Below are 26,881 nucleotides of genomic sequence, written 5' to 3'. Positions count from 1 at the left end.
GACTTTAAAAACCATTCATTAGATGTTTTTCTGTTTAGTTGGCTTGGGATCTAGGTTTTTCTTCCTCTTTTTCACTACAGACTCAAGATGTGAGCCTTTGAATACAATATATGTCTTCTAGATGCAATGATTTGCAGAAATGTCACTGGCAAAGTGTTGATAACCCATCCGTTTAGGTTTATGGGTTGATAATGATAGTGTCTTTGTTGATAGATTTAGAAACATACACTGCAGATGAAAATATTCTTTTGGGATGTATATATGTGCATTTATGTGGTATTATATGTATTAGAAGGAAAAGTGAGTTTTACACCGAGAGTTGATTTTTTTTTTTCCCTCTTGAGAAGCTCCATTAAGGAAAAAAATGTTAAATTTCAGAATAGAAACCGTTCGTTTTCTGATCTGCTACCTCATAGTAAGAAGTTCAGTTGTAAGGTTAACTTCCTCAGAGAGAAGAAGGCAGGGACAGCAGCAAAAGGAAAAGGAAGGTTTAATTGCTCTGAAAAGGCCCAAACATGCTCTGAAAAGTAAAGATTTCAGGCTTAATGTGCACGGAACAAAAGGCCGTTGTGAGCTGTGTATAAGAGTTGGTGAGAGTTTGTATTCTGCCCCTTTTTTCTGTGGGAGTTATTTCCTGTTGTTGACTAGAGTTCTTTATTTAGAACCACCTAGCTTCAGAATGCCTGCTAAGAGAGCAGAAAAGTGTGTATTTAAAACATAGGCTTATTTCAAGACAGTCTCTGAAAAAAAAAAGTTACACTACCCATGTGCTGAGAGAGCACCACCTTCCCAGAGATCAAGAGGGTATGGGGCTTTATTCCTATAACCCTGCATGGAGGGACACAAAGAAGAGAGAATCAGAATGCATTTGGAGTAGCTGTAAATGGTCAACTGAACACCCAGTGGAAGATAGTTCACCAGGAGAGTGTTTTCTAAATTTTTTTAAAAAACAAGATTTCACTTTTTAGGGCTAGATGTATGTTAAGGAAGTCACAGGAAGCCTTACACATTTTGTAAGGAAGCCTTTATCCTTTCTAGCATGGGTGGGCTGCTGTCCGCAGGATCGCACAGAGTCGGACGCTACTGAAGCGACTTAGCATGAATGCATACATTGGAGAAGGAAATGGCAACCCACTCCAGTATTCTTGCCTGGAGAATCCCAGGGACGGAGGAGCCTGGTGGGCTGCCGTCTACGGGGTTGCACAGAGTCGGACACGACTGAAGCGACTTAGCAGCAGCAGTGTGATAGAAGTTAGCCTGACGGATGAGAAATACACCCCCAATACTGGCTTTAAACCTATTCTCTTATACTTGCCTTGTCAGTTGGGCTTCCTATTAAAAACTTCGGTTATGCTAGCATCGTCATTGAATTTTGCAGTCTGTTATTAAGAGAGAGAGAAGGACAGTATGCATGTGTGTGTGTGCTCAGTCGTGTCTGACTCTTTGTGATGCCAGGGACTGTGGTCTGCCAGTCATATCAAATGAGTAAAAGGGATTAGATCATTACTGAAATAATGAAGATAAATGCATGAAATATAAATATTACCCATTGCTTTATTAATAGATATAAGAAGTTGTGGGAAAAAAACCTTACAAAGTTCTATTTCATGGGAACCAAGAGAAAGAAAGGGGAAAAAATGTGTTTTTTAATGTCTTGAAATCTAAAACAACACATTTAAATGGTTTACTACAACATATTTGTTTGCTTTTCATGTTTTTAACAAAGAAATTAAATTTTATAGTATCTCTCCCTGATTCCAGTACTCCTCCATTTATGAAAATTAACCACTTTCCTGAATGTTTTTGGTCTGTAATGTTTTTATTCTATAATTACACTCATCTGTATTGATAAACAATATATAGCATTGTTTTGCATGTTTTAAAGTATTTTCTATAAATGATATTATACTGTACATACTTTACAACTGGCTTTATTTTACTGGGCTTCCCTGGTGGCTCAGAGGTTAAAGCGTCTGCCTGGAATGCGAGAGACCCAGGTTCGATCCCTGGGTCGGGAAGATCCCCTGGAGAAGGAAATGGCAACCCACTCCAGTACTCTTGCCTGGAGAATCCCATGCAGGGAGGAGCCTGGTAGGCCCCAGTCCATGGGGTCACAAACAGTTGGACACGACTGACCGACTTCACTTTCACTTTATTTTACTCAACATTATGTTTTTGAGATTTAACCATGTTGATATTTGGTAACTTTAGTACTTCTTAACCACCATAGCTTTCAAATGTATTGATTAATTCTCCTTTAGCTATTACAAGCAAAGCTACTATAAACATTCTTCTATGTCTCCATGGGGGATGAAAACAAGAGTCTCTCTAGATTTAGCCCTTATCATCCAGAATTCCTCCAGAAAATTAAGCCCCAGTACCCTAAGGCAAAGGAGGGCATGGCAGCCTACTCCAGTATTCTTGCCTGGAGAATCCTCATGGACAGAAGACCTGGTGGGCTGCAGTCCATGGGGTCGAAAAGAGTCAGACACGACTGAGTGACTAAGCACACGTGCATCGCATCCTAAGGCATTTGTTGTATGTAATGAATTGTCTTCTGTCCTCTAAGTCTAGAATGGTTCACGTTTGGGGATAGAGCTGGAGACTGATACTTGCTCCTAAGAGTGATCACACCAATCTCTTTGTAATTCTTGAGTTCAGTGGGGAGGTTTGAAATCAGCCCTGGTGGGGTATTTACACCACAGAAATCAGCAAATGCTTCAAAAAGGGCTTCTTTCCTTCTTTCCCATTCTCCACCCCCACCCCAACCCCAGCCAGTTGTTAAACATTTACTAGCAACCACTGGTTCTTACCTTTATACCACCCTTGGGAGAATTGAGGAAATAGTCACTTGAATTCTTTTCTGTAGGGCTTATTTTCTCATGGAACCCTCATGGAGAAAGACTGCAGGTATGTGGGCAGGGTGTGTGCATGTCCAGCTCCACTAGCTAATGTCAGATTATCTCCAAAGTGGTCAAGTGGAGAACTGTGAACTAACCTTTTATAATTTGCATTTTTCCTGTAATTGAGGAGATTGAGTATCTCTTCACGTTTGTTGGATATTTGAGTTTCCTCTTTTTACCCATTTTCTGTTGGTTTTATATTAAAAAAAAAACTGACTCGGAGTTCTTTTTTACTTCTGAGTATTAATCTTTTGCTGATTATATGAATTATATACTATCACTTGACAGTCTTTCACTTATCTTTATCTTGTTTATATTGTATTTTGTTTAATGGATGTTTAATTTTTAATGTAATCCAAGTTATTGGTCTTTTTCTTTATAGTTTGTGCATTGGCTGTCTTACTTCTTTTCTTTTGTTTTTGACTGTTCCAGGTGGCATGTGGGATCTTAGTTCCCCAACCACGGACTGAACCCACGCCCCTGCATTAGAATCATGAAGTCTTAACTACTAGACCGCCAGAGAAGGCCCTGGCTGTTTTGTTTCTAAATAGTCAAAGTCTCAGCAGGAAAAAGTATTCCACTCAAATGATTCAACTAAAGAGACATAAATGAAGGGACTTTTGACAGAGATGTGACAAAACTTGAAGCATGGAAGACCAAGAACTTAGATCTTACTATCCTCAGGTCTACAGGGGAAAGGGGAGGAAATGGTGTTGCTAGAATCTATGAGAGTGAGTGCCCTGGAGAAAGGGTCACCTGCAGAAGCTGTGGCTATGGAGGGATGGGTCCTGCTGTAACAGAATCCCAAAGTAGGAAGGAGCAGGGAAGAAACAGCCCAAGCTCTCTCCCCTCTGACCCACTGTTCTCTTTCGGGTACCTTCCTGTTGAGGAATCCAGCTGGAAGCTGGTTGGCAAAGGAGCTTGGTCCCTAGGGGTCAACATTTCCAGGCGCAGAGCAAAGAAGAGAATGAATCTTAAGAGACTGAGAATAATCACACATTCCTTATTCTGAGCCCATAAATATATTTTCCTGTATTCTCTCCTAATTGTTTTAAAGTTTTGTTTCACATATTTAGACATTAGTCCACCTGAAATATATATATATTTTTTAATCTGAGATACTAATTTTATTTTTCATGCAGGTATCCAGGTGACCTTTAGTCATTTATTGAATAGCCTATTCTTTCCCACTGATCTGTTGCCTCACCTCTGTCATACTTTATGCTTGCATACATGTGTGGGTCTGTTTCTGCACTCTCAATGCTGTTCTGCTGATCTATTTATCCCTTGCCAACACCACTCTGTTTTAATTACTAGAGCTTTATAATAAACCTTGATATCTGTTAGGCCACATCCCCCATCTTGTTCTTTAAACTTATTAAAGCTATCTTTTGTCCTTTGTTATTCCAGATGATTTCTGGATTTGCTTAAGTTCCTTGGGCAGGGGGAGGGGAGCATTGGGATTTAAGTTGGAATCACATTTAATTTATTGATGTGTTTTGGGGAGACTTGAATAGTATTAAGTATTCTTGTCCATAAATGGTGTGGCTCTCCATTAACTCTTTTCATCTGATGAACTTTTGGAAGGGTTTCTATTTTCTCACTTTTCATTTTTGGTTGTAATGTGGAAATAGTAATTCTGGAGTCTTTATCTTTAGAGGTTTTTTTTTTGTTTTAATCACTAAAATTGAAAGCATGATGTCTAACAGTTCTAAAGTGGTAACAAATTAGGATTGAGTGAAAATGAATGTCTACTCATCAAAATTCTTTTCAACCTTTTATAATTTGGGCTTTAATTTCTTAAAGAAAAGTAAACAAATATAAATGATGTTCAAATTACCATTACTATTCCCACAAAAGCTGTTTATCAGCTGTCCCAATATGTACTATGCTGCCCTCTGTGTAATGAGGCCAAATGAATCACTGTAGCCAAAGTCAGGGAATCTAACACTTTTTCGATGAGTTTTTCTTTTTTTTTAAATTTGATATGACTCTTTCATATGTATATTTTCTTTTAAAAGAATCATCTTTAGCAACAACTAAATACATGCATTGTTTGAGCAAACTCAAGTTTGTAGAGTGTACATTATTTGTAACAGAACAGAACGGCAGTGGGCGTCAATGCTATAGATGATATTCTCGTGGTATTTGCTGCCATCCCCTCTCCTTTCTAAATTTGGTGTTACAGATTCAACTTCTGTTTTCAAAAAGGGAAGTTGCATATAGCTCATTCACACTATTATTTTCTCCTTAAAAGCCAGTTTCTCTGATAATTGACCATTTAAGGAGTTTCATACACCTCAAACAAGACTTCTCTAAAGACAGCAGTTTTGAAATAAATATTACTTAGAAAGATAATCTTTAATATTTAAAGCATGTTTAGGAAAACCATTAACGAGTTGCACAAATGTATCTAATGTAACATTGCTGTCTATCTGAATAGTTTACCTTGGTTTCTTCCTACTCGGCTTTCACTTTGCCTTTCTGAAATTTTAAATGTAAAAATATTTTTATTTAAAATATATATTTTTCAATTTAAAGCAAATATTATTGTATAGTTAGATAATTTTGGAAAAGTCTTGTTTATTCTGGCAACATGTCTTTAAAGGACAATTCTGCATTGGTGACTAAAAGATAAAGTCTTGCTTAAGTGTTCCCTCTCCTCCAGAAAACCAATAAAATTCACAGTGGCAAAGTACTGATTCATTTTTTTGTTGTATGCACTGTTTCCATTTAAACTGTGTTCTCTGCCCACATGTTTATTTTTAATGATACTTCATAGTATCATACTTCATAGTCTGAAGTCAGAGGTATTTCCTGGACATCTATACACATTAAAGCTTTGACCTTTTTTTCACATCTCAAAGTAGAAGTTTTATATCTGGGACTTCAAAAAGTGGCTTAAATATGTTATTTACACTCCCCAAATCACCCTAGTTCTCTTAAATGACCTCTTTACTCATAGGTGATTTAAAGGTACACAAGCTTAGATCACTTCTACAACAGATATGAGAATGTGTGTCACAGAAAATAGGATATGAAGTTGGTTTTATATTCTTCCAAACTCCTCTGTGAAGGTAGTCCCCATTGTAGCCACCTTTTCATAGACTCTTAGCTCTGGGAAGGGGCTACAGGAACCTTTGGGCCCTAGTGCCTCATCTGGCGGGAGGTGGACACAGCCCTCTAGATGGAAAGGCCCTGATTCAGCTTCCTTGCTGACTGTGGCTGAAGAACTACACTTGAGATCTTCTAACCAACCACATGTGCTCTTTTCACCAGAACCAGTGCTAATCCTAAATCTGTGATACGGCAGATTAAGAAACTAAAAAGTCAGTGATCAATCATAGTGATTTATTTGTACAAGATCTTCAGACTCCTACTCCAAGACTCAGGCTTGATGGTCTGGAGGCTGTACAATTTCTAACATTCACACAAGTTTTCTAGGGAAGCCAGAAGTGCCGGGTACCTTGAAAAGAAGGTGAATTGCTCAAGAAGGGAGCATGGTTTATGGACAGGAAATCCAAGGTCAACATGCAGATAGGCTAGCATGTAGAGGCCAGAGAGGTAGTGCTGTCTGGGGAACTGAGGACAAGGAGAGAGGTTTCTGAGGAGCACCCACCAGCCGTGGAGGAGCAGCATCTGACAGGAATGGGAGCACTGAAGAGTTGTCACCAGGGAAGGCTTTCTCTTTCCAGCTGAGAAAAGATGAAAGCAAAAGCCAGAGTGTCTAAGGAGAGCCACTCCATTTATCAGAGGATTTTACCAGGAAATAGTGGCCAGTGAAGTAGGGAGGAAACTCATGCTCAACAGAAGCCATCTCATCTAGAAATAGAAGGGACTAATCAAAGATGCCAGAAAAAAAGAAAAGGGTTTCAAGAGCGTCTTATTCCAATATCATCATTAAGATTTTGTTCTAAATTAGGATTTAAATATTGTCAGATCTTTAAAAGAGAAAAAGGTGTGTTCACTAACAGGAAAATGACTCTCTCTCAGAACACAAGGGGCCGTCATTGCAAAGCAGCCTAGTAACAGTGAGGGAAACTGCGAGAGTGGCTCTTCACTGGAGTTGAAACTCTGCTCTTGTGAAGCATGGCTGCAAGGACAGGCAGGAGAAAGCCTGACGTGAGGAGGTGGTCAAAGAGGTGGAGAAGGCTTTGCAGAGGCAGATGAGTTACCCGGCTCCTTTGGCACCGTCAAGTTTTAACTTGCTAGAGGCTGAAAAGTTCTGAGCCTGTTCGTGCTGTCTTTGTGAGAGTGTTCATTAGTTTTCCTAGTCATCCTATCCTGTGTCAATTCTCTGATAATCAGTTAGGTAATGTGGGACTTCCAGACTTTATTTTGAAGATTTATTAATAGATTTCAGTGATCAGTGAATGGGAAGTCTGCATTCAGTTAGACTGTCTGTATTTTCCAAGAAAAGATGATTTAACCCAGCTGGCTATATTATTGTGTTTAATAACTGAAACATTTATGGGGGGGGGGGGGCATAAGAATATTTCCAAGGTATATAGATGGGTGATTGACCGGTATTTCTTGTGGAACTTGAAAGATAAAACGTAATAAAGGAGAAAGGATAAGTTTGCAAACTGTTGTGAAATCTTTCTCAGTTTATATAGCTAGCTTGTCCTTGTGTCAATTCTTTGGTGCATATTAATTAAGTGCTAAAAGTGGCCTTCAGTTAGTGCAGTCATCTGGTTGTTTGCAAGACGTGAGGGTACAGAAACTTTCAAGAGAAGCAGTGAAGTGCAAACTAGTACCCAGAACCACAAAGCAATGTTGAGAAGTACCTCTCTGAAATTAAACTTGTGAGTATTTTTAAAAATTACCATAACAGTCCTATACTTACAAGAGCAGTGTTTCTTTTCTCCCTAAACAGATATGTTCCTGATAGTTAAATGTGGATGACTGGCCTAATTTCTTGTATGTGCAAGTGAGAGGGAGAAACTCTAAATCCTGAGGGTAGGATTATTTTAAATGGGCTTTTAAGTGTCCCAGAGAGTGAAAGTGTGAAAACCATACTTATGTGTTCACTAAACATTTCTTGCTCATTTGCTAGGAATAAACAATATTTTTTTAAAAAAATCATGCATACTAAAGGGAAAAGGAGTTGACTTCAAAAGCTCTGGGAGGGCCTTTCCTTAGCCTCATGGAGTTGGATTCCCAGGGCCAGGCAGGAATTGCTGTGCTGGGCTGAGGGGGACTCGGCCCTAGGGGAGGGGACTGTGTACCACTTGGTGAGGGACCACATGAGCAGGTATTCAAATGGCCACTTCATGCTTTGACTTCATGGTAAAAGATGCCAGAATCTCAAAGTGGGGAAAGTGGGACACATATATAACATAGATACCTGTATATAACATATATAAAATAAGGCATTTACCTTCAAAAGTATGGGAAGGTGAAAAATATTTTACCTCGGAACTCAGATTGCTTTCCTAAGAACTCAGACCTTTACTGAGCACACACAGAATTCGTGCTTTAGCAAAATCATGCATCCACTCTGGAGACACAAAAATTGTCACTTTGATCTTTAGTTCTTCCAGTAATTCATCTGCTAGAAAATATCCACGTGTCACAAAAATTGTGCAAGTCTAACTTGGTGCTCACTTCAATTCATGAATAACAGTTTAAATTTATTTTAAATTCAAGAGAACCTCTGGCCTCTGCTACAGAGATATCACAGTATTGCAGCTTCTATTTCAATGGCTTCTCTTTAAAGTGAGTGGGTTGTTCGGAAACTGTTAGTAGTGTCCTCTCTGAAAGGCAGAATTCTGGAAATGAAAAATATCTTGGCCTCATGGCAAAATGTTTGAATACTGTGCCACTTAGGCACAAACTGAGCAGGATGCGCTGAGGGCCCGGAGCACGACTTCCATGATGAGTAATTTGGAATGCCATTGTAATGAAATTTTCCAAAGATATACACAGATCATTAGCTTTTAGCACTGGCTATACTTAAAAAAAATCTGTGTAACCTTTTCATTATATCGAGGGTCCAGTAAAAAATCTTTTTCATTCCCTTTCAAGATAAAACAAGAAACATTTTCTCCTCTACCAACATTTTAGCCCAGATTTAATTTCAATAATACCGTCAATTTGATTGATAACAAATCATTACTGAACAGTTCCAATAGGTCTCAACTTGTCTTGATGTTAACGACTTATAATCACCTTTATGTTAGGTCTTAAAGCTTTATTATCCTTAAGTATAACTAGTATAGTGGACCATTAAATTCCAAAGAGATCTGAGACAATATTGATTGGGGTGGCAGCCAAAATTTTAAGGTGCCTGAATTCCTTTTCATAACATGTTTAAACTGAATGTGCATGCCATTTTTAAAATAATCATTAATTTTCCAGGGGAGGTCTCCTGTCCTAGGACTTTTAAATTTGCACCACACACACAAGCCTCCCAAAACTAGTATAAATTTTCCTAATAAATATAAGTAGTTCAAAGCAGAACTTCTTAAGGAGAAGGAAAAGGCTATCGCTGTGAAACTGCGCCTAGGTCCCCCCTGCGTCTTCAAGCCAGGCGTCCCTACCTGCGTGGGCTCTGCCGGGTTTGCATCGCGGCCGAAGCCTGCCACGAAGCCTGCCAAGTCGTTTCCCTCCTGTTCCGATAAAGTACTCTTGACTTGGTGACCCATTTCAAGTGTTGGGCTGAGGACACCGCACTCAAGGGGGATTTGTCCCCACCTCCAGCCGGAGCCTTCATCCTACCTCTTGGACACTCTGAGGGCCACTCATATGTCCGGAGGCGCAGGCATCGGAGAGCGTCTCAGCAGCGGACGCGCTGCCCCCGCCCTCCCGGGACGTCTGTCTCGAAAACCCCGCGGGCAGCGCGGATACCGCGCCCCGCGGTCGGATTTTTCTCTTTCCCCATCTACCACCACCGCCCCCCCCCCGCCCCGGGACCCTGCCTGCCTGGCTAACCGGCCCCAAGTTGCAGAATAGCTGAGATGCTTGTCATATTTGCGGTCGCGCGACTCAGCAGGCTGTGCGCGCGCGGCACTCGTTGCCGCCTTTGTCACTAGCGGCTCCGTCATTTGCATGAGTGGTCTGAGGGGATTACTGGTGGTTAGTTGCGGTCCCCTGGCCGGAGTGTCTCGTTTCCTCTCCCCTTCTCCTTAAGCTTTTCCTTAAGAGAAAATCAAGGGCGCGCCGGCTGGGTAGGGAGCCGTGGGCGGCGCTGCCACCCGGCATCTCGCGTGCTCCGCCTGCCCCTTCCTGCTCCTGGGGCGGACGGGCCCCGCTCGGCATTTATCGCGCCTCCCGGGACCGCCGGGGGAGGGGGCGGGGCCCGGTCTAGAGGGCGGGGCCCGGTCTAGAGGGCGGGGCCTAGCGGCCGAGGGGGCGGGGCGGGCCGAGGGGCGGGGCCTGCTGAGCCCGGGGCCCGGAGCTCGCGGGAGGCTCGCTGGCCGCACGTCACTCCTGCACAGCTAGTGCTGGAGCAGTGGCTGCCGCTCGCTCGGTCAGGGCGCCCCCTCCGCCCGCCTCCGGCTTCCTCCTCCGCTGCCTGCCGCCGCCGCCGCCGCCTCCTCCTCCACCATTGTATAATGCTCCGAGCGCGCAGGCAGAGGACGGCGGAGTCTTAGCTTCGGTCTCGCCTCCTGCCCGCTCCTCGGCGCCACCCTTGGGCCCCCGGAGCGGGGGATTCCGCATGGAGCGGGAGTAGCTTGAGGAGTGGGCAGAAACCCCTCCCGATGTGCTAGTTCCCAGGTGGAGCTGCATGTGGTAAGTTCTCCCGGCGCCGGCTTGGAGGGGATTCTCGGATGCGCGGGGCTCCGGGTGGGTGGGGGCAGCGCTGGGACCTGGCCAGGGCCGGGTGAGCCTGGAGGGCGGAGGAGGGGCGCTGGGCGGCCGCGAGGGTCGCGGGAGCCTCGGCGAGAGGGACCTGGGCTGGAGCAGGTACCGGGAGGAGCGCTCCCTCCCGCTGCTCCCCGGCCCCGCGCCCTTGGACCCCCGGGGCCGGCGCCGGGTACCCCCAGCGTTCTCGGGCAGATCTGCTGGGGGAAGGGCCAGGCAGGGGACGGGCAGTCACGGACCGGGGTCAGGAGAGGGTCGGGAGCTAACCAGAGCCTAACGGTGGGGCGGAGGGAGCTTGGAGCTGTCGCTTTTACATCTGGGATCTGTGTGCGTGTTGTGGCGGTTGTGTTGTTGTGAACGTGCGAGACTTTTTTTTTAAGACTCGTATTGCTGGCGCGACGGCTGCTTCACTTTTCAGTCCTGTGGCCGGGTTTGCGTCCAGCTTGCTTTAGTGTATTTCTGTGAGTTGCCCTGTGTTTTAACTTAGAAACATCCCTCTCCGCCCTCTTTTCGCCCGTGCCCAAGTGAATTGATTTTGAATTTGTGTGTTAAACTTGATGTCTCATTAGTTTTTTAAGTTAGAAATCTAAAAGTCATCTTAGTGGTGACCGCCTATGACTGAGAGGGAGGGGGCCGAGGGGAGCCAGCTGTCCCAGGCCCTGGACTTTGTACCAAGACGTGGTGCCTTCAGAGCGCCCCTGCATCGAGAGAAAATCATAAATTCCCTCCACCCTGCCTTGGCCAGGAGTTATCTTACTTTTAGCAGAAATAATAGTAATAGATTGAGATGGGAGTAGAATTCTGTGTTTAGCCTTAAATTTCTCAAAAAGATTAGGTATCATTGTCTTAGAATAACTTTTTGCTTCCAAGCTGGTTAGTTTCAGGATGTTTCAGGAGGTGGAGAGTAAGTTTTTACAGGCACTTAATGGGGAAGGGCGATCAGCAAGGTGAGACGTCTAGTCTCAGACTGTACCAGTTTTCATTTGAATTAAGCTGGACAGCCTCCTTTGGTCTTAAGGAAGATAATAAATGTTTTCAAGCTTTGTTCATGAAATATGCTTTGTGATTTCTCAATATATGTTAAGAAATGTCCATAACGTGTGTAAAGAGCCTAGAAGTTGTACTAGCCAATCGGATCCCTGAGGCCTTAAGTGTTCAAAGTAGCCTTTTATAATTAGAGACGAGTCTCTGACAAGAGTGAAGTGGGCTCTTGGCTCCACTCAACCCCTGGAGGACAGTCCACCTGAGAGCCTCTGGGTTGTTTTGCTGATGGGGGCCTGGGGGCGGGGGCGGGGGGCGGGGGGGAGTTGTTCAGCTACCCAGAAGCCATAACTCACCCCTAGAGCTCCTCCCACTCCTCCCCCTTTTTATAGCAGTCTATTCTGATTTGAGTGTGGTAGGGTGTGCTCTGAGGATGAAAATACCCATCCTGAGATCTCAGCTTCTGGCAGGAGCAAGAAGAGCTTGTTCTTGGATCTCTACTTTAATGTTCATTTCAGCTATTTCTTCGTGGAAAAAAAAGAGAGAGAGATAAATGTTAGAAAGTCTGCCTTTAACTTTGTTGATTTACTTAGAGATATTATATGTTAATGTAAAGTTGTTTACGTTCTTCATCAAGTTTGAAACCCTTTAAAATAACTTTATTTCTTTACCCTCCTAATTAAAATGTGCATAACCATGTTGCTCTCAGGTGAGAAAGCTTATGAAATGGATCGGACAGCCTTTTTTTTTTTTTTTTTTTTAACATTCAGCTCTGTTCTTTGGGTAATTACGATAGGAGACTTAAATTTTATAATACCAACCAAGTGTAGGACATGAATATCCTAGTGAACAGTTTTATTGTCAAGCGAGTGTCACAGCTTCTTAGGTAACAGCTGCCTGGGCCTGTTTCCCTTAAAAAACTAAGAAAGGGATATTAGCTCACATTTAGAAATCCTTTAGACTTCTGTTTGTTGAACTGTCCCCTTGAAAGCCTTTTATTTAATTGAGAAGCTGAAATATAAACGTTACCCAGTTGCCATGCACTAAATTATTAATAATGAGCATAGTTAAATGGTATTTATTTTGATATTTTAAAACTCAAATTTGTGTAGCAGCAGATAGCTTTTGGCATATGCTATTTTAAACAGTGTTCCAACGGCAGAATGAGTTGCAACACTACTTAGAAAGGTGCACACACACAAAATAGATAAAAAACATATAAGGGGACATTGAAATACATATGTACATATGTACAAATAAATCAAGATTTTTTCTGTCAAAAATTAAACTGATGAAGAAAATAAAAATAAAAACATACTTCAAATTATCAGTAACAAGTTATACTAAAAGTTTGCCCACAGTCAAAATATTTTACACTTTAGCTATTAAGAAAGATAAAAGCTACAACATAAACTTTTAGAAGTTTCTTTTGCTGTGATTTCTTGTTAAAAAACAAATACTAATAAAAGCATGAAGTTTTATTTTTTATTTTGTTATATCAAAAAAATCAAGACAATTTTGTTAGTATTGTAACATAGACTTTAAAAATGTGTAGGTTAATATATTTTGGAGTATGAACTCGAACTCACTTGTAGAATTTTCTAAAACTTTGTTGCTACAGAATTTCATATTTACTGTTACAGCCTATCCTGTAGGAGATAGTTATAGTTGCAGCAGTTTCTTGGCAAAGCAGGGGTGGGGTGGGGGAAGAGAGAGGACAGAGAGGTGTCTCTGATTACTGAGTGCAAAGATCAGGTGTATGCTCAAGGCACCAGAGGGCAAGCTCCAGTTTTAAGTGAAAATGGCCTTGAAATAAGGGTAACACCCACCTTCACGGTCTTTCCATTAATCTGCACTGACCAGCAGAACAGGATCATCTAAAAATGCGGTGGCCACTGCATATGTACAAGTCATGTCTTTTCTACCAACTGTTAATAATTATTCCTTAAACAGCCGACAAAAACCCCCGAGCTAGGACTCCTGCTTAAAGAAATGTGTGGATATTTAATTTAATTCTAATATTCTTTTTTTTTTTAATTTTTACTTGGAGGATAATTGCTTTACAATCGTGGTGTTGGTTTCATTGGCATGAATCAGCCTGTGGCAGGTACACATATGTCCCCTCCCTCTTGAACCTCCCTCCCACCCCTCACCCCAGCCCACCCCTCTGGGTTGTCACAGAGCCCCCAGTTGAGCTCCCTGTGTCTTACAGCAAATTCCCACTGGTTATCTACTTTACATATAGTTAGTTCTAATATTCTTGAAGGGAAGAGCAGCTCACCGAAGTTGGCATATCTTTTAAACAAAATGATTGTCTCCAATGGCCAGTGCAGTTGGCGTTAAAGGCAAACTTTGCCCCTCTATACAGATGCTGGGCAGTCCTGTGAGCAGCACTGTCCCCCAGAGCGCCCATCACTCATTGTGTGGAACAGTGTCTTTCTCTATGAGCACTGTGTGGCAGTTCATTCTTTGTATGAATCTGTGAATGGCATATGTCAGGCCAAAAAGACGACATTCCTATTCTGGGTAATAAATGGACGCCTTGTTGGTTTTTTTTTTTTTCCTTGAAGATCATGAGACAAACAAAACATGCTTGGCTGTCTAAAAATTTTCTTTGAAATAGAAATTCGAAAATAAAAATATCAGAATATCTTTGCAAACATATGATTGCTCATAGGACAAAACAGATGTATGTCATTTCAACAAGCACCCCAGACAATGAAAACTCCCTTTTGGAAGGGAATTCAGCTCTCTTTGTGGTCGGAGGGCCCTAGGAGCTAGAAAGCCTCCTTCGTCTCCTCTCAAGGTCTCCCGTCCCTCCTCTGAACTTAAACGGGGATCCCTGCCTGGAGTCCCAGCAGCCAGTCCCACAATTTGGTGTATCTGTCTTAGCAACCCAGGAGCACAGAAGCCGTGTTCTGCACCCACTGCAGCTTTCAGTTCGGAATGGAGTCGGCATCTGCTGTCTCGTCTGGCCTCCTCTCACACTTGCACGCCCGTGTGTCCCGAGCTGGGCCTGCCCCTGAGCAGGGACAGCAGAGCCAGGGCCGAGTGTGCCCGCTCGGCGCCGCCCCGAGTGGAGTGAGCCATGCGGATGCGTGGGGCGGGGGCCGGAGGGAGGGGAGCGGGGGACAGCGCCGGGCCGACTGCGCAACTGCTACAGCAGGTCCGACTAGTTTTAGGTGCCCAAAGGCAGCTTTGTTTCTCTAGTAACTCCGAGTAGCAAGCAGCAGACCTCAGTTGTGAACACTCATTTATGTCTGGCCTTACTATCTCTCTGTCCCCTTGCAGAAACCTGTAGCTTCTCAGAGTTGCTCTTTAATCCTCAGCTTTTTTTTTTTTTTCTTTCAAAAACCTTCATAGGTGGTTAACTGAAAAGACGAGGCTAAACCAGGCATTTGTGTGCTTCTGAGGAGTTTCATGAAGTAGAACAGTGAAGGGGAAGGGCTTCTGACTCTTTAGGACTCACATCCCCCCACCCCTCCACCCCCCCACTCCCCCACTCCCCCACTCACTCACTCACTCACTCAGTTGTCTCTGTGAACCTGTTCAACAAAAGTAAAAAGTATTACTTGATGGTGCCTGTGGTCAGAAAATTAAATAATGAAGTGTTACTTGCTGCTGATCAACCTTTAGCCCCTTGCTCTGCTCTTCTGGCTGACTGCTTATCATTCCACGCCAGCCACAGCTCCCCGGCTTCAGGCAGGCCGGCTGGCGTACCCCACCCTGGTGTTTAGAAGTGTTGAGTTAAACTCAGGGAATCTGAAAGTCCCAAGGTCATCTCTACACCAGGACAGGTTTGCATAAAATTCTAGCCACGCCAATGAGATAACGAGGTGGCAACTGTTTTAATCTGAACCTGTCTTAGTAGTTATTCCGTTTTTTAATAATACTTGATACAGATTTGCTTTTCAGATTTCTTCCCTTTTCTTGAGGAGGGAACCTCCATGTTTGTGTACTTCTGTGTCTTCCTTGCAGTCACAGAAAAAGGGTCTGGCAGAGGAATTTGAGCACCATGGTCTGTAGCTGATGAAGAAGTTTTTGCACTGCCTCTGTGCTTGTCACGAACCTGGTGATGGTCTTTTCCGAATAGTTTTGTTTTTTTTTTTAACAGACTACTTTTTAAAATATTTTTTATTATGGCCAGAAATAGAAAATAAAATAGATTTTACCAGATGACGGTTGTTAGCTGTCTAGCAGTAGTTGGTTAGCAAATTCAAAACGTGGATTCCTCAACTGGCACCTGCCTTCTTGCTTTGGAAGCCTCTAAAGATAGGCAGGGTGAACAGAATGTTCAGGGGTGGCAGTGGGGTGGGGTGGAGGCAAGATCTCCTTAAAGGTCCTTGAAGCTCCTACAGGTTGAAGTTCTGAGAGGTAGTTTCCTTAGAAAATAAATATGTATTGTTTTCAGTGTGGTATTCTGATTACTTTTATTATGTTTGACTGAGTGACTTTGAGTAAAGTTCTGTGGGTCATTAGTTATGGATGCTCAGAAATCCTTTGGAAGAAATACTTTTTATCTCAAAATAGCCCCAAAGTAATTATTTTGTTTATTAAAGAAGGGCTGTCATATTTACAAAGTATCATTCACTGCCTTCAAGCTTAATTTGTATCCTCCTTAACTTTTTCTACTCTGTGAATTATTCAAGTGTATGAAATAAAGTTTAAGTTGTCTTTGTAAAACCTTATCAGGAGTCTGCCTAATTTTTAGAATTAACTTAAACATTCTGAATATGAATGTTACTTATATGAAATAGATATTTACATAGTAGAATAGTTGTTTCTTCCCTTTCGTGTGTGTTAGTCACTTCAGTCGTGTCCGACTCTTTGCAACCCCATGGACAGTAGCCCACCAGGCTCCTCTGTCCATGGGGATTCCCAGGCAAGAATACTAGAGTGGGTAGCCATTCTCTTCTCCAGGGGATCTTCCCAGTCCAGGGATTGAACTCAAGTCTCCTGCATTGCAGGCAGATTCTTTACCCTTTGAACCACAAAGGAAGCCCTTCCTCCCTCTCAGGCGTCTCTGAAGTATATTTCTTTTACCTTGTACCTTAAATTTTAATATGCTTCCCTGGTGGCTCAGATGGTTAAGTGCCTACAATGTGGGAGACCCGGGTTCGATCCCTGGGTTGGGTAGATTCTCTGGAGAAGGAAATGGCAACCCACACCAGTACTCTGGCTGGAAAATCCCATGGGAGGAGCCTGGTAGGCTACAGTCCATGGGGTCGCAAAGAGTCAGACACGACTGAGTGACTTTACTTACTTACTTACTTAAATTTTAATACTCATATGTCATATTATAGAAATGTGATAGTTTTCTTTTTAGGGATAGTTTTCTTTTGAGGAATTCAGATTTAGACTATATACAATGTTTAGACTTACTCAACGAGTAAGTAAAGAATATTTCTCTGGTTTTTCTCTTTAGATTGCATGTAGAAGTTAGAAGATAAAGTAAGTTCTGTATTTTTGAGGAATATAAAGCATATCTTCTTTTAAGTGATTTTTCACAGTATTAAAGCATTCCCAATTTTAAAACAGAGGAGATTAAAAATTAATAATATCCCTTAAAAACACTTTCATAAAAACACTCCCTAATGTAGCATACTTAGTTTTTGTTAGTTTTATTCAGTGACAAGTTAGTTGGCTAACAAAACCTAGAAGGTAGTAATCTTTTGTTTTAATTAAGATGAAATTTTATTTTCACAGATTTGTTCTAGCAAATTATGTTTACCTGTTTTGGTGTGACCGTTTTATGTATCTGAAGGCCTTCTTTAAAAAAAAAAAAAAAAAACACCATCACATACTTTTGGCAAAGCATTTGGTTTCAACCCTAAGCCTTTTCCCCTCTGACATTGTTTATTAAGGGTCTCTAGTGTGAGCAGAAAAACAAGGTATCTTTGGGGAAAAGATAGTACAGGAGAGTTGAAACCAGAATCCCATCCAAGCAATTATAAGTACTGGAGAAAAAAATGTTTTCATTATGCATGGTAATGGGGGTGGGACAAGAGTGGTTGGCCTTTACTGGCATATAATCTTAAGGGAAAGAAATTCAAATCTAAGAATTCCTTCCCTTAATGTTAATGAGGCTTTAGATTCAGCATGCTAAAGCTGAGTTCCTGACAACAAATTAGTGTGGAATAGCATCATAATTTTAATGTCTATAATAATATGTTATTTATAAAAATAATATTATAATGGTTCATATTTACCAAGTTTCCTATGGAAAGATTGGTGATAATAGGTCATCTCTTATGAACATACAATATCATAGAACTTCAATACCTCAAACAGTGATGTAGTTTGTAATTTGCATAGGGAGAATTCCGGCAAGTTATACAATCAACTTGCTTCATGATCTCTCTAAGGTTACCAGTGTTTTACAATTTAACGGCTCCTCCCCAATATTCTTTATGAAGTTTTCCCAAAAAACTGCCAGAAGCCATTTCTGTTCAGTGTGGAGGCAATTTCCTGTTAATACAAAGCAATTGGATTGTTGAAGGCTTTTCTATCCTAGTAAAATTCCTACTGCTAACCTTGAGACTCATTGTGTTGTTGGAGATCACTTTAGGACCCCCACTGGAAATTCTGAACTACTGGCTTCTCCCAGTCCGCATCTTATGACTCAGGTTGTATGTTTGTTGTGTGTGTTCTTGCTTCAGGAATCCTCCAGGGATTTTAGTCATGAGTTTTGAAACATCAGTGTTACTTATATACAGACAACAACCTTTTCTTTATACAATATTTCCAGATTTTGAACCATAGCATAATATAGTGTGGTCTTGGCAGGGCTCTTGGCTTGTCAAGCAGTGTCCTATGGAGACCTGAATTAGGGAACAGTCTTGGAAATGTGTATACTTTGAGATCTGTAGATAGAAATTGCGGTGAATAATCAGAATTCAGGAGTGCCTGTTGCTCTCCTGCGCCCCCTTGTGGTTAGATGTGATACTCTCTTTCAAAGCTGAAGAGGAGCTCCAACTTGTAGTGGGCATGCTTGTTTACAAAGAGCATTTATAGCTTTCTTCTGTGTAAAATAGCTTATCAAGTTAATATCATAGTTCTCACTGAGGGTATAAATAGTTTATTGTGTTTGACTTTTTTTTTAATTTGTAGAATTTTTAAAAGATGTATTGATGTGTGTGTACATGTTTTACCTTTTATTATGGAAAATTCCAAACACACTCAAAAGTAAATAGAGTACAGTACATCCCCTTGTGCTCATCATCGGGGTTTAACAATCATCAATATTTTGTCAGTCTTGTTTCATCTTCATGGTCTTTTTTTTCTAGAGTATTTTAAAGCATATTCCAGGCATAGAATCTTTTTTTTTTTTTTTTGCTCATCTTAAATTTAGAAACTGTATAATTCGGCTCAGTCTTTTACTTTAGGTGTGCAGTGCTTTTAGTCAAAATTGTTACATAAACTAAGAGAACTGTAAACATCCTCAGTATCTTTGGAAGGTGACTGATGTCCCTAGATTCCTAAGAGTTAGGTCTAAAACCTATACCAGTAAGACAGGATATTAGAAATATTTTCTATTACTTAACAGTTACATTCTAAAAAACTTGTTTCTTTCCAGATGTTTATTAACAAGGCCATAATTTATTCCTAAGAAATATTCACTTGAAATATTATCTCTCACGATTTGTTTACTAAATGCGGTTATCCACATTTCAAAATGTCCTTTTCTTTTTCCAAGAGGAAAGGTTATGTTTGACAAACCAGTCAGAAACCGTCTGCAATTTCATAGAAGTAGATAAAAGTCCTAGGAGGGAAGGCAAGAGTTTCTTACATCCCCAAACAGTAAAAGCTGTTGTTTTAATTGACTTCAAGGTTGACTTCCTGGCCGAATTTCGGTTTGTCTCCAGGCTTTAAGACGCTGTCGAGAAAGCCCGGGGATTGTTCGCCGCGGGACCCGTCCGACTGGAGTCTGATCACGGATGCGCGGCCGCGCGCTACCCGCGGCAGAGAGCGCCGCCGGGAGAGCCCGGGGAGGCGCCTCCGCAAACAGTGGTGTCGGGTTACAGCCTCGGAGCCGCGCCGAGCGCGCCTAACTGGCTTGATCTAGTGACTGGCTTCATAATTACATTGCTGATTTGTTAGGGAAGGCTTTGTCTTACTTAGCAATTAGCATGGATGTTACTGCAGGGACCTCATCCTGGATGAGCTTGGGCTTAAAAAAAGAAAGAAAAAAAAAAAAGCTTCCCCGATTGGGGCAGCTTTAGGGGTTCAGTTACTTACCCTCCCTTGTCTTCTGGGAGTAAACACACAGAGGCTTTCTCCCTGTTGGAATTTTGCCCGTGTTTCTGCCATTCCCGGAGGCCGGAAGCAGTCGCTTTGGGGTCTGCAGGCAGCCTGGGGGAGTGCTGACCCCCGCACGGCCTCCCGGAGGCTCACCACCAGGAATTGGGGGAACTGCACGGGTCACAGTGCATGGAACATCCCCGCTGGCAGATCCTTGCAGGCACCCCACTTTCTTTTTTAAATTAATTTATTTTAATTGGGGGATAATTACAATATTGTGATGCTTTTTGCCATACATCAACATGAATCAACCACGGGTATACATATGTGTGTCCCCCATCCTGAACCCCCTCTCCCACTTCCCTACCCACTCTTTTCCTCTGGGTTGTCCCAGAGCACTGGCTTTGGGAGCACCCCACTTTCTGTCAGCTCTCTCCCAGATCTGCCAGCACCCCCCCCCCGCACCCCCCCCCCCCCCCCGCATGTCCCTTCAGGGTGTCCTCTAAGTCGTGTCCCCCCACCCCCACCCCGCGGCTTCTGCTTTTTCCCTGGGGGAGGAAGGGTGTCAAAAGCCTACCCATTATCAGATTCCTGAGTGTTGGATGTTGATTAAGGTGTAATATTTTAACAGTGTAGAAAGTTGTCTAAGGGAACCTGGCTTCCCCTGTGGAACAAGGAGGGGGCCTTTCCTTCCTGCCCGGGAGGTGATGTGTGGCCAGCTGACAAAAGAGCTCTTCCCAGAGTTCGCTGGAGGCTGGTGGCAGGCGTCCTGTTCAGGAGCAGGGGCTGCACTTGGACCACCTCAAGAGCAGGACCCAAAGCACACCCTAAGGCAGGCGTCAGAGAGGAGAGATGAGAATGTTCTGTGTTTCAGAAGTTGTCTCATCGGCATTTGTAGCCAGCCTCTCTCCTGCTCTGGAGAGACTGTCACCCACTCAGTTTTGCCAGGGGCAACTTCTTTCTTCTTCCACTGCCCCCGAAAGAAACTGAAAGCATGCGTGTGTTTCCATTTACAGGACTTTGGGTTTGGCGGCTCAGGATGTCTGAGTGAGGAAATAGCCTCTGCTAGCCTGGTTGAAGACACTCGTCACACGTCATAGCTTCTTTTTTCTTCAAACTGGGTAGCTCTATGAGGAAAAGGCATCATTCTGAGTCATTAGCGTTACTGTGAACGCCTCGTTTTTATAATTTTTAGTGTCAGCATGGGCACTTCTGGACCCTTCAGCAGCCAGTAGTCACACCACTTGTCACACAGGACGGTGTGGTTGAGGAGACCCGGGACTCTTATTAGGAGCCTTTCACTTGAGAGCTGTTAACCAGTGACACGGGCATACAGAAACGTGCACAGGTCCTGAGTGTGCAGGCCAGTGACTCATCGAACAGCAGACGCCAGCCTCTTCACCCTGGTGAGGACGTAGAGTGAGACCCGCTCCCGGGGAGCCCAGAGCCCCACTAGGAGCTACTCTTCCCTGACGGCAGACACCAGGACTGAGCTCTGCCCTGTAAACCGACTGTTGAGACAACATGTCACTTAATCGTGAAGCCCGCTATGCTCCTGAGAAAGGAAAACCCTGGATTTCTACTTGTCACTTACTGGTCCAAAAGGAAATTGGAACAAGCTCTTGAAAATGTACACAAGGTACAGACCATCCAGCCTTGAGGTGTTTTAAAGTAATAACTTTCAGGATTCCCCCGTGTGCCCCGCCTCTGTGTGTGGACGAACGAGTGTGTGTGAGCATCGGGTGGTGCGGAGCTGGGAGCCCTTTCCACGTCTGCCTTGGTGTGCTGGCCGCTTGCCGCCCCTCCTGGCTGCCTCTTTGATCATATGGTCAGTCTTACCCTCCCCAGTGATTTCCTCCCTTCAGAAATTGGAACTAAGCTATCAATCCTGACCTTCTTTTAAAACACCTTTTGCAGCATTAATTCCCGTGGTTACTGAGTAGGATTTTCCTTCTGGAGGGTTTTCCTTCTGTTTGGGGTGATAACTGTTTGGGGGGATAAACTGAGTTAAAGTCTTTTGCATCTTTTTTTGACCCCCCCCCCCTCCACCCCCACTGAGCCAGAAAGCCAGCCCCCATGGTGGGCCGGGGCAGGCTCCCAGTTTGGGCCTTTCATAAGCCCCAGCGGTGATGCTGCCCTCAGGGGCCACGCACAGCCCCTCCGTGCACCTATCAAGTCAGCGGCCCCCAGGCTCTGGGCCTCTAGGAAGCACTGGTGGCCACAGCGGGCTGCAGGTTAAAGCAGTGGGTTTTGTTGTTAGTGGGGATTACACAAGTGGTGGTTTGCAAAAGTGGATTTAATATTGTTAATTTTAAAATCATAATTAGTTCGTGGGGAACCTGGTGCTCAGCCATTCGTAGACAGCCTTTTGGGCTGGGGTTTTGTATGGAGCAAAGCAGCTCTCTCGCTGCGAGCTATTGAAAGTCAGCCCTCGACAGAAGTGTTTGTATTATTACAATAACCAAAAAAAGGAGGGGAAAAAGAAAATCGTAACATTTGACAGTTCAAATAATATTAAAGGACGGTGTTTTAAACAGTTTTTCCAAGGCATAGCTGTAAAATAATTGAAAAAACACTGAGTTTAAGAGAACTTTTTTGATTGCTTGTTTTTTCTTTTTTTTTTTTTTTAATGTTTGCGTCTTTTTCCTGTAGTGCTTTAAAAATGTAAAAGCTATGAAATGCTCCTTTTAACACATGGGTACTATTTCAGTTTCTCTCAGGACACTGGGCCTCACTACCATTCACTCTGTGATCACGGCAAGAAGAACCTAGGCCCCAGTGAGCTGGTGGTATCACATGTATCAGTCTGAGAAACTGAGATTTATCATTAAAATTGAGCTTAGGACATCTTACTTCTGCATGTAGTCTTTCTTTTTGATGTCAGTTGCCATCACAAAGCTACTCATTCTTTGTTTCCTTACCTGCTTAGGCACAAATAGGGAAGCAGTTTAAACTCAAGATTTAATTGAGTAAAGGTATTCTCAGGCTTAAATATGAAATAGCTGGGTGGAGAAAAAAGGAAGTCGTGGTTGTCAAAATGAGGTCCCTAGACCAGCATTACCTGGAAACTTGCTGAAAATATAGAGCTCGGTCCTCCACACTAGACCAAATGAATGAGAATCTAGGATAGTGGGGGGCGGGGGGAGCATTCTTTTACCGAGCCCCCTCTGTGAATCTGATGCTCACTCAAGTTTGAGAACTGAAGAATGAGAGAGGCACGCACAGCTTTCTGGATGCAGGGTCCTTGCCCACCCTCAGTGCCTCCGGTCCCAACAGATCTTACCCAACGCCTGCCCTGTACAGCTGTGCCCTCTGAGGTTCGTTCAGACTTCCCCTTTGTCATACCCTCCCTTCACGCCAAGTTTACACCCAGAGCCAAAGACACACATCTCTGTTTTTGTTTTACAGTCCGTCTCTGGCTGTCCCTCAATGTCTTTTCTCATTCTTTCCATTTACTATTCATCCAGTCGCTATTTCTGAAGCATCTTCTGTGTGTCAGGGACTGCCTTACCTTGAGGATACAGAGATGAACAGAACTGTCTAAAACCCTCAGACAGCTTACCGTCTGGGGTGGGACACGTTCACCGAGAGGCAATCCTGCCTTAAGTATAAACCTCAAATCCTATCTCTGGAAGTCTCTCCCCGGTCACCCAGTCTGTACTGATCTCTGATTCCTGACTGTGGGAGTCATTAGAATCTGGAATTGCAAACCCCCAAATAATATCTTTTCCTGCTTCTCTGGTTCTTTCTCTTCTGAGGAATCGCCTAGTGACATGTTACTGTTGACCATCTTCCCTGGGCAGATTTGTAGCATTTGAGGGCAGGGTCTTTCCTAGTGAAAGTGGCTTGACTGAAAGCCAGGTTTGGTATCTGGAGAGTTTTATTCACTATTAAACTTCCTGGAAAACTCCCACAGAGAAGTGTCCATTTGTATTGCTCCCTATGAGTTTTTGTTCTCTCTTTTCAAAACTTAGATTGCTGCAGTTAATACTTGCCAAAATTTATGTTAAGCAAATCAGAATGTTAGGGGTTTGTTTCTAACAAGTTTATTGGGGAGGGAAGGTATTTTACCTTGAACTGTATATTAACAGCCAGTGAATATTCAATCAAAAGAGTGACTGTGGTTAGTTTTAGACCCCTCTAGGTGGGCAGGAAAGGGAGCGAGCACGCACCTCACTCCTCCATGTCAGGGTCTCTAACCACCCTGAAGTTCCGGATCTCCTTTGGGCCTTCTACTGAAAGACTGGATAGAAGACCACGGGCTTTGGGCCTGGGTCTTCACAAGTCGAGGGAGGAGGCAAAGTGAGGTGCTGAGCCTCGGGGTAGCCTGGAAACCAACTTGTCACAAGCTCCTCTTTTCAGGGAACTCCAGGCTACCATCCGGTGTCCAGTTCCACTCCAAGGGGCCTCTGGTGCAGGAACAGCACACACCTCCTGCCACACCCCCACCCCTGATACCCTGAAGCCCTTAATGACCTCCAGCTACTGCTCCATCTTCACTCTGCAGCCAAGTGGGGCCTTTTAAAAGGTCACATGCCTCTCCAGTGGCCTGAAGAGCTACTGCTGTTGTCTTGGAGTGCCTGAGGAGAGGCTTTGGACAGCCTGGCCCTCGTATTTTTGAGAGGCTTGTCTTGTCTTTGAATCGTGTCTGTTCCATGTTCACACATCTCCAAGTGAGGGTCCTTCTCACCTCCCTCCCACTTCCAGGAATTGGAGGCCTCTTCTGAAAGTGGGCAGACAGAACTCTGAACAGCATGTTAAGCAAACTTTGGGAAAACTTTTTTTTTTTTTTTTTACAAATTTTAAATTAAAAAAAAAAACGTAATGTTCTACATAAGAATGTGCGTTAGATTTTACCATGTCATTTTTCACTCCTTTTTGTAAAAATGTAGCTAGAGTTCAGATTACAAATCAGGATTGTGTGCATTTTGGAATCTTACTGGGTGTGTAGAGCAGTTTGCCTCATAAAACAAAATAGAAAAATGAAGCCAAACCTGCTTTGAGAGATACTCTATCATGGGTCCTTATTTACACATTTGAGAAGCATCCAAGATTCAGTTCATCTATCTGTTCCTGCTCATGGATTTGGCGTACCCAGGTCCTCCTCCTTCCCCTTCCAGACAGCATTACAGATGTCTTATCAGGCTTTCTCTAAATCATTCGGATCCATATCACATCACAGAGCTGTGACCAGCTTTGTTGTTGTCGTTGTTTAGTCACTTAGTCATGTCCAATTCTTTGCGACCCCCTGGACTGCAGCACACCAGGCTTCCCTGTCCTAAACTGTCTCCCAGAGTTTGCTCAAACTCATGTACATTGAGTCGATAATGACCAGCTGCTGCTGCTGCTAAGTCACTTCAGTCGTGTCCGACCCTGTGCGACCGCATAGACAGCTGCCCACGAGGCTCCCCCGTCCCTGGGATTCTCCAGGCAAGAACACTGGAGTGGGTTGCCATTTCCTTCAATGCATGAAAGTGAAAAGTGAAAGTGAAGTCGCTGAGTCTTGTCCGACTCTTAGCGACCCCATGGACTGCGGCCCACCAGGCTCCTCCGTCCATGGGATTTTCCAGGCAAGAGTGTTGGAGTGGGGTGCCATTGCCTTCTCCGAATGACCAGCTAGATCATTCTAATTGGAAATCAGGTGCTTCTCACAGTGAAGTATCTCTCTGAAAACTATCTCCATAGATCTCCCTCAGCCATGAGAATTTGGCTAACCATGCCTGTAGTCCCACGTGCTTTTTAAATAGTTAAGTTCTATGTGCTTGCTGATTATTTCTAGAGAAATGTGAGTTATTGAAAAAGTCCTGTTGTTTTTTTCCTGGTAACAAGTCTTTAAAAGACAGTTCTGTGTGAATGACTGAAAGAAAGGAAACATCTGCATTGTCTTTCCTGAGTGTTACTTCTCCTTCAGAGAGCCAGTAAACATTTAAAGTAGCCATAAGCTTACATACTTGTTTTGAGGCATGTGTTTGGTTTACATTTTGGGACAGTGCCTCTCAAACTTTCTGTGATGAAAGACCATCTTCTTTGTGTTTTCCTCCTTTATGGACTAATACTTCAGTGAAACCTGACAGAATACTGGAAAAATGAAATGAGTTACACGGATGTAAAAATAGAAGCCTCATTTTAAAAAGTTTTATTTACAAAATATAATTACTCTGTAAATCTGCCATAAAAATTTCTAAGCAGTACAGAATTTCTACTTACCTCATTGTGAACCAGTAATAGTTTGTAGACTGGTTCCATCTATGGATCACACTTTGAGAAACACTGTTTTAAGAGAGAGAGATAGTGTGTGTGTGTGTATGTGTGTGTGCGCGCACGCACGCACTTGTGTACTCTCACACACACTTGGGTGTATTGGGTACATTCAAATTATAGTGTATAACATAGGTTATGTAACTGCCTTATATGATAGCTAAATGCATATGGTGAGCTCTTTGGTAAAAGTGGGGCTTCCCTGATAGCTCAGTTGGTAAAGAATCCACCTGCAATGCAGGAGACCCCGGTTTAATTCCTGGGTCAGGAAGATCTGCTGGAAAGGGATAGGCTGCCCACTCCAGTATTCTTGGGCTTCCCTTGTGGCTCAACTGGTAAAGAATCCACCCGCAAAGCAGGAGACCTGGGTTTGATCCCTGGGTTGCGAAGATCCCCTGGAGAAGGGAAACGCTACCCACTTTAGTATTCTGGCCTGGAGAATTCCATGGACTGTATAATCCATGGGGTCACAAAGAGTTGGACACGACTGAGCAAGCTTCACTTTGACTTTTTTTTTCCTTTGGTGAAAGTGGAGTTTTTCTGGATGTGGCATTAAATTGTAAGCAAATACAAATGGTATATACTTGAATACAGTTATCTGTTTCAAAATACAGCTGTCCGAGTGTACTTCTGATAGATAAAGTAGCAAGTGTTTTGTACTGTGAAATGAAGTCGCCTCCTCTCTGATTCAC

General features: G+C 43.2%; 1 protein-coding gene across 3 annotated transcripts in view; it reads left to right on the top strand.

Annotated features, from left to right (window-relative positions):
* SERTAD2 (SERTA domain containing 2) overlaps positions 1-26,881 on the top strand; it is a 116,155-nt gene that overhangs the window by 82,131 nt on the left and 7,143 nt on the right. Inside the window, exons 1-2 of one of the 3 annotated variants that reach the window (XM_027555633.1) lie at positions 10,304-10,637; positions 20,948-21,570. The exons of 1 other annotated variant lie outside the window; for it this stretch is intronic. In XM_027555633.1, the coding sequence (XP_027411434.1) occupies positions 21,560-21,570 (11 nt within the window). In that variant the 5' untranslated portion in view covers positions 10,304-10,637; positions 20,948-21,559. Of the gene's footprint in view, positions 1-10,303; positions 10,638-20,947; positions 21,571-26,881 lie in introns of those variants that run through there. One more of the 3 variants, XM_027555634.1, reaches the window with a different exon arrangement.

This window comes from Bos indicus x Bos taurus, chromosome 11 (genome assembly GCF_003369695.1).
Source record: "Bos indicus x Bos taurus breed Angus x Brahman F1 hybrid chromosome 11, Bos_hybrid_MaternalHap_v2.0, whole genome shotgun sequence".
Lineage (NCBI taxonomy): Eukaryota > Metazoa > Chordata > Mammalia > Artiodactyla > Bovidae > Bos > Bos indicus x Bos taurus.
This window is presented reverse-complemented; position numbering and strand designations above follow the sequence as displayed.